Here is a 13,971-nt window from a genome sequence, read left to right as displayed (position 1 = left end):
GCTCCTTGGATACTGCCTGACCGGCCGTATTTTCCAACACTCTACAGTATTTCTTTTTTATGTTTGGGGAGAGCAACAAAACAGGTGTGACTGGAGACCAGGTGGAAGCTCAGCGCACAGGCCATGTCCTGGGTGGGAGTGTCCAGATCAAGAGGGTATAGGTTTAGGGTGAGAGAGGGGAAAGATTAAAAAAAAAGTGACCCAAGGGGCAACTTTTTCCCACACAGAGGGTGGTTAGTGTATGGAACGAGCTGCCACAAGGAAGCAGTGGAGCTGAAAATGTGTTGCTGGAAAAGCGCAGCAGGTCAGGCAGCATCCAAGGAACAGGAGAATCGACGTTTCGGGCATAAGCCCTTCTTCCTGAAGAAGTCCTCACTTTCTCCTACAGGAAGCAGTGGAGGCTGGTACAATTACTGCATTTAAAAGGCAGCTGGATAGGTATATGAATTTGAAGGGTTTAGAAGGACATGGGTCAAGTGCTGGCAAATAGGACCAGGCTAGGTTAGGATACCGGGTGGGCACGAGCAAGTTGGATCAAAGGGTCTGCTTCCACACTGTACATCTTTAGGACTCTGCTATTTCAGACAATTCCAGCAGAACACCACCACCAAACACATCTTCCCCTCACTCTCCACCTGCATTGCAAAGGGATCATTCCCTCCGGGGAACACGAGCCCATTCCTCGACCACCAACACTACCCCACCTTCCCACACAACCACAGAACATGCGTCCCTTCATCTACTCATCATTCAAGAGCCTAAACAGTCTTTCCAGGTGAAGCAGCATTTAACTTGTACCTCCTCCAATCTGGTGTATTGTATTCATTGCAATCAATGTGGCCTACTCCACATTGGGTAACCGCTTGCGGAACACCTCTGGCCCATACTCAAGCATTACTCCAACCTCCCTATAGCCAGTCATTTTGACAGTGTCTTGCTCACATGCCCACTTGTCTATCCTAGGCATGCTGCAATGCTCCAGCAAATTATAGCATAAACTGGGAGGAACAACATCTCATTTTCAAACTAGGCCATTTATAACCTTTTGGGCTCAATATTGAGTTCAACACCTTCAAGGATTTGAACAATATACAGGCTTTAGTAGATAAGCAACATTCTTGCTGTATATCAGCCAGGCAATGACCATGTCCAACAACTAAGCAAATCTAACTACTGCTCCTTTAAAATGGTATTAGTGCAGCTGAATCGCTGAAAACTTTTGTGGGGGGTTAGGGGAGGTGGTTTAAACCATTCACCGGAAACAAGTAATTCAGCTGCCCCTGTCTTCCCAAGTCTTTCTATCACCTACAAGGCACATCAGGAGTGTCATAAAATACTTTCCACCTGTCTTGATGACTGCACCACCATTACTCATGAGGACAGTCATGAGTGATGGAAACAGCCCATTTGATTGGCATCAAATTCTAAAACATTCACTTCTTCCAGCATTAATATATAATAATACAATCTACAAGACAAGTCAAGACTACAGAAGTTTACCAAAGGACCCTTAGACAGCACTTTCCAAACCCATAAAAACTAATCAACTGGAAGGACAATGGCAGCTGATACATCAGATCACTGCTTGCAATTCTCTCTCCAAGCCACACCATCCTGACTTGAAAATATATCACTGCACCGACAGCACTGTTGGGTCAAATTCTTGGAATTCCTTCCCTTCAGGCATTGAGAATGTATAAACATTAATTGGATTGCAGGGGCTCAAGGAGGCAATCCTCACTATCCTCAAGGGTATTTAAGGATGGATAATAAATGCTGGCCTAGCTAGCAATACTCACATCACTTGAATTAGAAAAAGTAAATTGGAAAACAAGATGAGATAGAGTGGGTGGAGCAAAAGTAGACAGTCTCAGAAACCTAAAAAATTCTAATGGATACAGAAAGGATGATCCTGATGGCAGAGTCACAGCCTGAGATTTATTGGTCACAATCAAAGATATCGATGATTTAGGATGGAGGAGGAGAAGAAACCTCTTCACACAGGGAATGGTGAGTTTGGGGAATTCATTACTGGAGACAGCAGTTGAGGCAAAAACAGCGCAAGATTTCAAGGAATTAGGATATCACACTTGGGGCTATAGGAATCAGAGAATGTGGGGGTAAAGCAGGAATAGATTATTGAGTTGGATGATCATAATGAATGGTGGAGTGGACTTGAAAGACTGAATTTCCTACCCTTGCTCCTAGTTTCCATGTCTCTCAGCCCTAACTATGTGGTGATCCAGTTATAGAGAAAATAAGAAGCAGCTCCTTGACTGCCAGATTAAATCCGAGTGGCTACTCAGTATGACCTCTAGTCACTTCCAAAATATGCCTTTTAGAAAACTTCCTGCACATATTCTATTATACTCTAAACGCATGACATCCAGCAAAGGATTAATCAATCATTGTTGCTGCTTCCTTTGCAATTAGGAATTGTACATCAGGTAGACAAATCATAAATCTAAACAAGAATACTTTCTTGATGGTACTGACACCTCCACAGTTGGCTCTAGATTGGATCCAAGCTCTGTCCCTCTGGGTGAGCTGATCAGCTCTCTAAAAGGCCAACATCCCTGACGACATACATAACACTCCCCCCCTTTTAGTTTTAATAAAACTTATATCCAACAATAATCAAGATTACACAGGCATTGTTGACAACACATGCACACTATCTGGAATATTTACAAACATAGCAACCATGAAAGAACAAGCAGTACCTCCATCCCATAAACTACACTGACATGATTACTCTCACGGTTATGGCAGTTACTCGAGGACTATGTTGTTGTTTCAGGAACCTTTTCTAAATCGTAGCATATGGAACCTCCCGTTATTCCATAGATACACCCTCTGATTAGCTGTGACACTGCTGTTGTCTTCTCCTAGGGTACAACAAAGCCTGGCTCTGAGACACATGGGCAGCTGTCTCACCATGGTTCCATTTGGACCTACTCGGCATTCTGAGAGATATCTCCTTACAGCCCTCTCCATTGGGGAGATGCAACGACCAGCTGGTCGACATGTCTCCTCCACACCAGTCCTTCCCTAGTATGCATAATATGACAATAGTACTGTTTGTGCAACCACCACTGCTGGGATCCATTTGCCCCAGACATGATGCTGGCCAATGTGGTCTCTCCTGTCAAATACCCTCAAACTTGAGTTTCACGCCTTTCTGGACAATTGTGCTCCTCGATTTCAATTTACCTATCTGGTCTCTTCCAACCACAATAAGTTAAACATGGTTCTCAGCTTACAGTCGAACAATAAAGACATTAGTAAACACTGAATTGTCACTTGTGGCACATTCCTACACATCCTTAGGAACTTGCTGATTCACTATTCTAATGAGCCCTCTACTTGTGAAGCCTTTAAAGCCTGCTTCAAGGTTTGAACAAATCTCTCCACTTGGCAGTTTGTTGCAGAGGAGATATCATATATAAGACTCTCACTTGCTAAGGGGTACTCAAACTCTCATCAATCATGACTTGATGGGGCTTCTAAACATGGCAAATATTCCATCCATTTGGTCCATCATTGCTTCTGCTGGAACCAACTTAAATGACTGCCACCTTGGACCACTTGGAATGGGCATTAATGAACACGAATAGCATCTGTCCCTCTCAGTCCCATGAAATGGACGTAAATTTGCTGAGACTACGTTGGAATCCATTCACTTGAGTGAAGGCACCTTTTTTTGTTACTAATCTGCAGGGACCACATGATCCCATTTTCCCCTCAAATTTGAAGTTTGCTCTTTGAAAGAAGTACTCCATATGTAGTATTACAGAATTTCAAGTGAAATCAAATGAAATTTCAAGTGCAAAATAGACATTCCACAAACACCAAGCTCACAGCTCTCTCTCGGTTTCTCCTCTCCCCATCAGAATGGAGCTGACCATAAACCATAAGACCACAAGACATGGAGCAGAATTAGACCATTTGGCTGATTGAGTCTGCTCCACTAAATGTTTCTCAACCCCATTTTTCTGTCTTCCCTCCATAACCCTTGATCCCCTTACTAATCAAGAACATATCTTAAATACATTCAATGATTGGTATCCACAGTCATCTGCAGCTATTAGTTTCATAGGTTAGCCACTCTGGCTGAAATAATTTTGCCTCTGCTCATTTCGAAAGGGTTATCCCTTCGCGGAGACTGTATCCTCGGGTCACAGTGTGTCTCCTACTAGTGGGAACATAGTCTCCACATCTACTCCATCCAGACGCCCCAGTATCCTGCAACTTTGTCAGATTCCGCTCATCCTTCTAAACTTCACTGTGTACAGACAAGTCCTCAACAGGTGTTCATATGACAAACCCTTCATCCCCAGGATCATTCTAATAAATCTTCTCAGGAAACCTTACAGTGCCAACACATCCTTCCTTAGATCCAGGGCCCAAAACTGCTCAGAATATTCCAAATGTGGTCTGATTACAGCTGAAAATGTGTTGCTGGAAAAGCACAGCAGGTCAGGCAGCATCCAAGGAGGAGGAGAAATCGACGTTTCGGGTATGAGCCCTTCTTCAGGAATGCCCGAAATGTCGATTCTCCTGCTCCTTGGATGCTGCCTGACCTGCTGCGCTTTTCCAGCAACGCATTTTCAGCTCTGATCTCCAGTATCTGCAGTCCTCACTTTCTCCTAGCAGTTGGATTACAGCCTTCTACAGCCTCAGTGTAAAGTTCTGCTCTTGAAATGAATGCTAACATTGAATTGCCTTCCTAACTGCCAACTGAACCTATGTTAACCTTAAGAGAATCCTGAACTAAGACTTATGCCCCTTTGTGCTACTGATTTCCAAAGCCTTCCCATTTGCAATAGGGTACACATCTATTCTTCCTACCATCTTACTTTCCCACACAATACGGTCACTTCTTTGCCCTCTCTCCTAGCCTACGCAAGTCCTTCTGCAACCTCAGACTTCCTCAAAAACTACCTGCACCGATTTGTCTCATCTGCAAACTTAGCAACAATGCCCTCAATTTCCTTTGTACACATTAACAATCTGTAATGTAAATAGTTACGGTCCAAAACAACTACACTAGTCACTTGCAGTACTCCACTAGTCACTTGCTACCATCACAAGAAAGGCTCCTTAATCACTACTGAGTTCTGTCATTCAGTCAATCCTCTATCCATGCCACTACCTTACCCCTATCATGGGCTCTGAGCAGCCTCCTGTGTGGCAGCTTGTCAACGGCCTTCTGAAAATCCAAATAGATCACATCGACTGGCTCTTTGTCTAACCTTTGTGTTACCTCCAAAAAAAAAATCTAACAGATTTGTCAGGCATGACCTCCCATTGTGGAAGCTAGGCTAACTCAGCCCTATTTCACTATGCACTCCCAAGTATATTGCAATTTCATCCTTGGAAAGATTTTAGAGTCCATACTAATGGTAGTATGTAGTACAGAGGGGAACCTCGATTATCCGAACTTGATGGGCGGGCACTATTTCGTTCGGATAATAGACTATTCGGTTAATTGAGCAAATGTCTTTCCTCTGGGGCTTGGAGCTTTTAAAGTCTGCTCCCCATTCAGGAGACTGCAGCAGCACACAGTATGAGAGCCCCGCCCCCAACTCCATTAACCACCGCCCACCCCGTCCCCAACATGGCCCCTTGCAAACAACCCCACCCCCAACACCGATCCCCCGCTGCTGTGCAACACCGCCAACAATCCCCTGCCCCCAACACCGTGTTACCCCCTCCCAACGTCGTCCAACACTGCCCCACCCCCTGTAGACATTCGTCCCTCTCTGGGGCAGCTGGACAGGACTCCAACAACCATACTGCTGCTGCCTTCTTTGTGGGATAAGTCTCCAAATAACTTTTCACAAGGTTCCACCTTTGCCCTGTAAACGACAATGTTGGAGAGAATATCCGGGGGGGGGGGGGGGGGGCGCGCAGGGTTAGGGTCCACCCCTATTAGAACTCCAGGGAAAAAGGGGGGAGGGGGAGGGGGAGGGGGAGGTCAGTCATTTGGAGACAGTGTCTGTTTAATCACTAAACAAAAGATGCGATCACTGTTGGAAACACGTCTTTGATGCAACGTTTCCATCGAAACTGCGAGATCTCCTTCGGATTATCCGATTTTCAGATAATTGGTATTTGGATAATTGAGTTTCCTCAGTAAATATCATTGCAACAATGGCACAGGCTAGTACATAATGCAAAGAGCAGCACTTACTGATAATGAACCCAAGATGGACCAAGTGTTTTCTTAAATTGTGTCAAACCAACAATATCAATATAGATGAGTTCTACAATCTTATCACCACGAGTAGGGCAACCCGACCTGTTACCCATCACTTTCTTCATTATTCTATAAAAGCAAACACAGATACAATATTTTTAAAACCAGAAAATTCAAAACATATTTAAGAGTCAACAGTGACATACAAATTCTATCACATTTATAATGTAAGGGCCACTAGATGTCTTAAAAACAAATGTACAAAGTGCAACAGATGCTCTGCAAGAAAAAGAAGAATGCAAACTGTCAATTTAATTGAAATGTGCAAAATTTGAATGTTTTGTCAGCATTCAATTGTACCACTGCCAGAATTGCTCTTGCTTCTATTCTGCCTCTGCTTAAAAAGGACTCAATTTACCAATTCTACTTTGGCTGCTGCAAACTTTCTCAAATATGTTTAGAATGTTTCTAGTCCCATTAGTTTATAGTATTCAGTTTGCTACAACTGTTTCAAGATGCTGACAACTTCTGTCTTACGTCTAAAAAAAAGACATTATTCTCTAAGCCAAACTGGGGACACAATGTATGCACACTTTTATAAACTGCAGTCAGTCAGTCATAATGCATGGCTGAGAGAGATTACATTGCAGCACTAGAGTCTGGTAACTGTTCCAATCAAAAAGTTGCATGATACTAAATTTTGCTATCTTCATACAGATCTCATCTATAAAAATACCAGAACCACATCGATTTACATTTTAATGAATCAGTTTCCAGTTAGAAAGTTAAGATGCAACTAATGCACTTAGCAATCCACAATCAAAGGCCAATATTCTGAACACAGCCACCATGACAGAGACAAATTTGAATTCAATTGTTGTAAAAAAAAATCTGGTTCATGAATGCACTTCAGGGAATCTTGCTTGAAACAGAAGTGAATTCAACTACAGTCCACATTATAATTTTCAAATATAAAATCAAGGCCAAAATTGTAATATATGTATTGAGCTATATTTTTGAGACAACATAGCAAGATTTGAGTTAAGCATAAACAGAAAAGGAAAAGCACGCCTTACATACAAGTCACAAACTGTGACATTATTAAAACAGAAAATGCTACAAAAGCTCAAGAGTTCATCAAAAGATAACCAGAATTAATGCTTCCGTTCACACATTTTTCTCTACAAAAATTGCATCTGATCAAACATTTTCATCTTTTATAGAAATGTCAAGTTAAAATCAATTCAATGATAGTACACATGATAGTTGTCCCCAATAAATAGCAAGTCGGCACAAATAAATCAAAATCCGTGTGCTTCAGGCTAATATTGCTATAGCTTTCTTTCACATGAATATACATTAATATACTTTATGTATTCATCTATTCTTAGTACTTGGAATTAATCAGAAACAATACTATTCCTACAAATTGACTCAGCAAGAAAGAGTTTCACAGTTTGGGATTTTATGCAGGTTAAACCCTTACTCTTTTAGTTCAGCCAGTGAGGCTGAAATCCTAATGTCATGGCCCAGCAGGTAAAGGGTTGTAATCAAATCACTCCACTGAACTAATTCACCAAGAGGGCCACCGCTGAATGCATTCTCTGCAATCTTAAATCCTGATTCCTTTGTTAAAAGGCCAAGATGGATTAGAATCTAAGAAACAAAAATGCACATGAATTACTGAAGAAAATTTAAAGAGTACTTTAAAATTACAATATATAAAAAAGCATTCTCAAGCTAAAACAGGCAATGAAATCTACATGCACACAAATCTTGGAATACAGCTACAATGGAGTTCAGTTAACTCAATTGGTTTGATGATTGGATTGCCTTGCAGATTGACAACAGCACAGAGTAATTTTGTTTAACTCACTACCAGTCCCCTTCTTTTTCCTCTCTTATGAGTGCGCATCCTGTGACCCTCTGGGATTATGGCAACTTTCACTGCTTCAATCCTGATAAACCAAGTTGTTCCAGTCCAATGGAAGTTAGTCATCTGTACAAAAACTTGCTTTCTTGGTTCACAATGCTGCTCAATCGTGGAATTTTTGAAAATATAATTGAAGCATCTATGTACTAACATATCATTTATTTAAAAAACTTAAAAGCTGAGGAGTTCACACACACACAACCAGATATCCACAACATAAAATGTTGCCTATTAGAGGAATGGAGTAATTTTTGTTTCAGCAGCAGAAAGTGCAGAAGTGTTGTGCAGGAGGCAGAGAGGTGAGTGACAAGGTTACATAGTTGGGCAGTTGCTTTACCTGGAACACGACTCAGGCAGTGTCTCCCACCCATCCTCCTCCGACCAAAAAACAAACGTTCTGTGCGTCGGTTGGTAAGGTGACAAGTATTTTCTTTTGCATTTTCATTTTTTCAGGTGTCTATTGGGAAATTTAGATTGGTGGGAATGGATGTTAGGACAGTTGAATTTTCCTCCTGCAGTATGTGGGAGGTAAGTGTCACCTCTTGTGTCCCTGCTGACTTTATTTAAGGGAAGTGCACTCAACTCCAGCTCAAGAACCGTATTAGGGAACTGGAGCTGGATGAACTTTGGATCATTCGGGAGGCAGAGTGTGGCTATTGAGAAGAGTTAGAGAGGTAGTTACTCCACAGCCATGTGAAGAAGGTAGATGGGTTATAGTCTGGAGTAGGAAGAGGAATCAGCAGGCAGTGCAGGGATCTCCTGTGGTGGTTCCCCCTCAACAACAAGTATACTGTTTTTGGATATTGAAGGGCGGGGTTGGGGAACGACTTACCAGGGATAAGCAATAGGGCACAGGTCTCTGGCACGGAGTCTGTCCCTGTTGCTCAGAAGAGAAGGGTGAAGAGGAGCAGAGCCTTAGTTACTGGGACTCCATAGTTAGGGGACAGATAGGATGTTTTGTGGGAACAAGAGAAACTCACGATTGGTGTGCTGCCTCCCAGCTGCCAGGATTCATGATGTCTCTAATTGTGTTTTTAGCATCCTTGAGGGGGAGCAGCCCCAAGCCATGCTCCACATAGGCAGCAACAACACAGGTAGCAGGAAAGACTGGGATCTAAGGCAAAAATTCAGGGAGCTAGGATGGAAGCTTAGAGCTAGAACAAACAGTTATCATCTCTGGTTTGTTGCCCGTACCACGTGTTACGGAAGTGAGGAACAGAGAGAGAGAGAGAGAGAGAGAGAGAGAGAGAGGAGCTGAACACATGGCTGTAGGAGAGAGGATTGTGGATTCCTGGATAATTGGAGCTCTTTCTGGGGAAGGTGGGACCTGTACAAACAGGGGTACCAATATCCTTGCAATGGTGGCGGTGGTTTAAACTAATGCAGCAGGGGCTGGGAGCCGGAATTGTAGTTCCAGTGTATAGGAGATTGAGGGTAGTGAGGGCAGGGACAGGTTCACAAGGTCACGAGAGGGTACCAGCAGTCAGGATGTTGGTTTGAAATGTGTACATCAATGCTAGGAACATCCAGAATAAGGTGGGTGAACTTGCAGCATGGGTTGGCACCTGGGATTTTGATGTTGTGGCCATTCTATGGACATGGCTGGAGGAACAGGAATGGTTGTTGCAGATTCCAGGATTTAGATGTTTCAGCAAGAACAGAGAAAGCGATTGCGGGGGGCAGGGGGGGGGAAATCAAGGGTAGTATTCCAGCAGCAGCTGAGAGAATGTTTGAAGACTCATCCACAGAGGTGGTTTGGGCTGAGGTTAGAAACAGGAGAGGTCACCCTGTTAGGAGTTTTCTATAGGCCTCTGAAACGTTCCACAGATGTAGAGGAAAGGATAGCAAAGATGATTCTCGATAGGAGCAAGAGTAATAGGATAGTTGTTATGGGGGACTTGAACATCCCCAATATTGACTATAGTTCCAGTAGTTTAGATGGGTCAATTTGTGTGCAGGAGGGTTTTCTGACAGAGTATGTAGACAGGCCAACAAGGGGCAAAGCCATATTGGAAATGTGTACATCAATGCTAGGAACATCCAGAATAAGGTGGGTGAACTTGCAGCATGGGTTGGCACCTGGGATTTTGATGTTGTGGCCATTCTATGGACATGGCTGGAGGAACAGGAATGGTTGTTGCAGATTCCAGGATTTAGATGTTTCAGCAAGAACAGAGAAAGCGATTGCGGGGGGCAGGGGGGGGGAAATCAAGGGTAGTATTCCAGCAGCAGCTGAGAGAATGTTTGAAGACTCATCCACAGAGGTGGTTTGGGCTGAGGTTAGAAACAGGAGAGGTCACCCTGTTAGGAGTTTTCTATAGGCCTCTGAAACGTTCCACAGATGTAGAGGAAAGGATAGCAAAGATGATTCTCGATAGGAGCAAGAGTAATAGGATAGTTGTTATGGGGGACTTGAACATCCCCAATATTGACTATAGTTCCAGTAGTTTAGATGGGTCAATTTGTGTGCAGGAGGGTTTTCTGACAGAGTATGTAGACAGGCCAACAAGGGGCAAAGCCATATTGGATTCATTACTGGGGAATGAACCTAGCCAGGTGTTGGATTTGGAGGTAGGTGAGCACTTTGGTGATAGTGACCACAATTCAGTTAGGTTTACAATAGCAATGGGTTTGGGTATAAACCACAGGGAAAGAGGTATAACTGAAGGAAAAAGGTAATTATGATGCGATTAGGCAAGATTTAGGATGCATAGGATCCTAGGAACGAAACTGCAGGGGATGGACACACTTGAAACGTGGAGCTTATGCAAGGAACAGCTACTGCGAGTCCTTGTTATGTATATACCTATCAGGTAGGGAGGTAGTTGTTTGGTTGGGGGGGGGGGGGGGGGGGGGGGGTGCCATGGTTCATTAAAGTTGAAGCTCTTGTCTATAGGAAGGCAGCTTGCGAGGATGAGGCATGAAGACTCAGTTAGAGGACTCGAGAGTTATACGTTTGCCAGAAAAGACCTAAAGAAAGGGCTCAGAGCAGCCAGGAGGGGACATGAGAAGTTGTTGGCAGATAGGATCAAGGAAAATCCTAAGGCTTTCCATAGATATAATCAGGAATAAAACACTTAATCAAGTAAGATTCGGGCCAAAGATAGTAATGGACAGTTCTGTGTGGAATCGGAGGACATAGGGGAAGCACTTAATAAATACCTTTCGTCAGTATTCACATTAGCAAAGGGCAACGTTAGTGAGATACAGGCTACAAGATTAGATGGAATTGCGGTTGACAAAGAAGAGGTTTCAGCAATTTTGGAAGATCTGAAAATAGATAAAACCCCTGGGCCGGATGGGATTTATCCTCCGATTCTCTGGGAAGCCAGGGAGGAGATTGTGGAGACTTTGGCTTCAATCTTTAAGTCATCATTGTGGACAGTAGTACCACCAGAGGACTGGAAGATAGCAAATGTTCCCTCGTTTAAAGGAAGGGAGTCGGGACAGCCCTGGTAATTATAGGCCAGTGACCCTTCGGTTGAGGGTAAAGGTGCTGCAAAGGGTTAGAGGAGATAGGATTTATCATCTGGAAAGAAATAATTTGATTAGGGATAGTCAACACAGATTTGTGAAGGATAGGTCATGTCTCACTAACCTTACTGAATTCTTCAAAGACAGTGACCGAACAGGTGGATAAAGGTAAAGCAGTTGATGTGGTGTATATGGACTTCAGTAAGGTGTTTGATAAGGTTCCACACGGTAGGCTAGTACACAAAATATGGAGTTTCGGGATTGAAGGTGATTTAGCAGTTTGGATCAGAAGTTGGCTAAATAAATGACAGAGGGTAGTGGTTGATGGGAAAATATTCAGCCTGGAGCTCAGTTAAATCAGTGGTGTGCCATAAGTATCGGTTTTGTGGCCACTGTTGTTTGTCATTTTTTAAAAAAGTGATCTGGATGTGGGCGTAGAAGGATGGGTTAGTAAACGTGCAGGTGACACTAAGGTAGGCAGAGTTGTGGATAGGGCTGAAAATGTGTTGCTGGAAAAGCGCAGCAGGTCAGGCAGCATCCTAGGAGCAGGAGAATCGACGTTTCGGGCATGAGCTCATGCCCGAATCGTCGATTCTCCTGCTCCTAGGATGCTGCCTGACCTGCTGCGCTTTTCCAGCAACACGTTTTCAGCTCTGATCTCCAGCATCTGCAGTCCTCACTTTCTCCTAGAGTTATGGATAGGGCAAAGGATGTTGTGGGTTACAGAGGGACGGAGCTAAAATGCAAAGCTGGGCTGAGAAATGGCAAACAGAGTTTAATGCGGAAAAGTGTGAGGTAATTTACTTCGGAAGAAGTCACAGTAATGCAATGTACTAGGCTAATGGTAAAATTCTTGGAAGTTTGGATGAGCAGAGAGATCTCAGTGTCTTGGTGCATAAATCCCTGAAAGTTACCACCCAGGTTGAGGTGTTGTCAAGAAGGTGTGTTGGCGTTTATTGGTAGGGGATGGAGTTTTGGATCCACAAGGTCATGCTTCAGCTGTACAAGACTATTGCGTGCAGATACAGTCACCATATTATAGGAAGAACGTGGAAGCTTTGGAAAGAGTTCAGAGGAGATTTACTCGGATGTTGCCTGATATGCAAAGGTGGTGTTATGGGGAAAGGCTAAGGGAACGGAGGTTGTTTTTGTTGCAGAGGAGGTGGTTGAAAGTTGACTTAATTGAGATACAAGATAAATCAGAGGGTTAGATTGGGTGGACATAGAGATCCTTTTTCCCCCTTGGATGATGGCTAACACGACGGGACATCGATTTAGGCTGGATATTAGGGGTAGTTTTTTCCACAGTAGTAGGGGGGTGGGACGGCCTGCCTGCAACAGTAGTAAACCAGCCGAAGTGAAGGCCATTTAAATGGGCATTGAATATACATATGGATAAAAATGGAACAATGTCAGTTAGATGGGCAGATTACTTTCACAGGTCGGTGCAACAGAGGGCTAGACTGTGCTGTAACGTTCTATGAGTACGCCTGAATTTAGAAGTGCTTTTGAGACAGGAAGGCTAAGTAATTGCAGGTGGCAGTCAAATGTCCCAAAATGAATTCTGCAAGTTTAGATCTGATAACTCAAACTTTCACTTCAAAATGTTTGGGATAGAAAGCCTTTTTTTGTAGCTCAGGTTGAGGTCCAGGTTTAAAGTTTGCTCGCTGAGCGAGGAGGTTTATTCTCCGACATTTCGTATATAGCGTGTTCAAGAACAACTGATACCCGATAAGCACAGTCAGCCGATGCTTAAACAACAAACCCAAAGAAGACAACATGCTCAGAAACTCTACCCACACTATCATGTATGAAAAGACATCAGACAACTACCAGACTACGCCGACCCCTTGGCACCATGGTAGCCCACAAACCTACCAACAAACAAACAAACAACTACTGATGAACCTGAAGGACCATGTCCCAACAACCAGGAAAATGAATGTCACATACAAAATAGCCTACAAAGGATTGCAACAAACACTACAAATTGGACAGACAGGCAGGAAACTAGCCACCAAAAGACATGACCAGCTATCACTAGTATCTTTACACACAGACAAAGGAGGACAGGCTAAGCAGAGACAGACACACACACACACACACACACACACACACACACACACACACACACACACACACACACACACACAGGGAATTCCTAAAGGCCTGGCATTCAAACCGGAACTCCAATAAACACATCAATTTGGACCCCATTTACCAACATCTGAGAAAGAGAACAGGAAGTGATATCACCCACACGAACAGACTAAGACACCCAAATAGAAAGCGAGACAGAACACCAGCACTTCAACAGAACTCATTGATGTTACCTAGCATAGTGTCAAAACATAGGAGAACC

General features: G+C 43.4%; 1 protein-coding gene across 8 annotated transcripts in view; it reads right to left on the bottom strand.

The window, feature by feature from the left end:
- mgat5 (alpha-1,6-mannosylglycoprotein 6-beta-N-acetylglucosaminyltransferase) overlaps positions 1 to 13,971 on the bottom strand; it is a 160,072-nt gene that overhangs the window by 76,039 nt on the left and 70,062 nt on the right. For all 8 annotated transcript variants that reach the window (XM_043694045.2, XM_043694044.2, XM_043694048.2 and 5 more), the window contains exons 8-9: positions 7,689 to 7,858; positions 6,197 to 6,331 (exon numbers count right to left, since the gene is read on the bottom strand). In XM_043694045.2, coding sequence (XP_043549980.1) covers positions 6,197 to 6,331; positions 7,689 to 7,858 — 305 coding nt within the window. The remainder of the gene's footprint in view (positions 1 to 6,196; positions 6,332 to 7,688; positions 7,859 to 13,971) is intronic.

Source organism: Chiloscyllium plagiosum, unplaced genomic scaffold (genome assembly GCF_037043375.1).
Source record: "Chiloscyllium plagiosum isolate Xiang-an unplaced genomic scaffold, Cpla_swu_hap1 HiC_scaffold_7, whole genome shotgun sequence".
In the NCBI taxonomy this organism is placed as follows: domain Eukaryota; kingdom Metazoa; phylum Chordata; class Chondrichthyes; order Orectolobiformes; family Hemiscylliidae; genus Chiloscyllium; species Chiloscyllium plagiosum.
The sequence above is the reverse complement of the archived record's forward strand: the minus strand, read 5'-3'. Positions and strand labels throughout refer to the sequence as shown.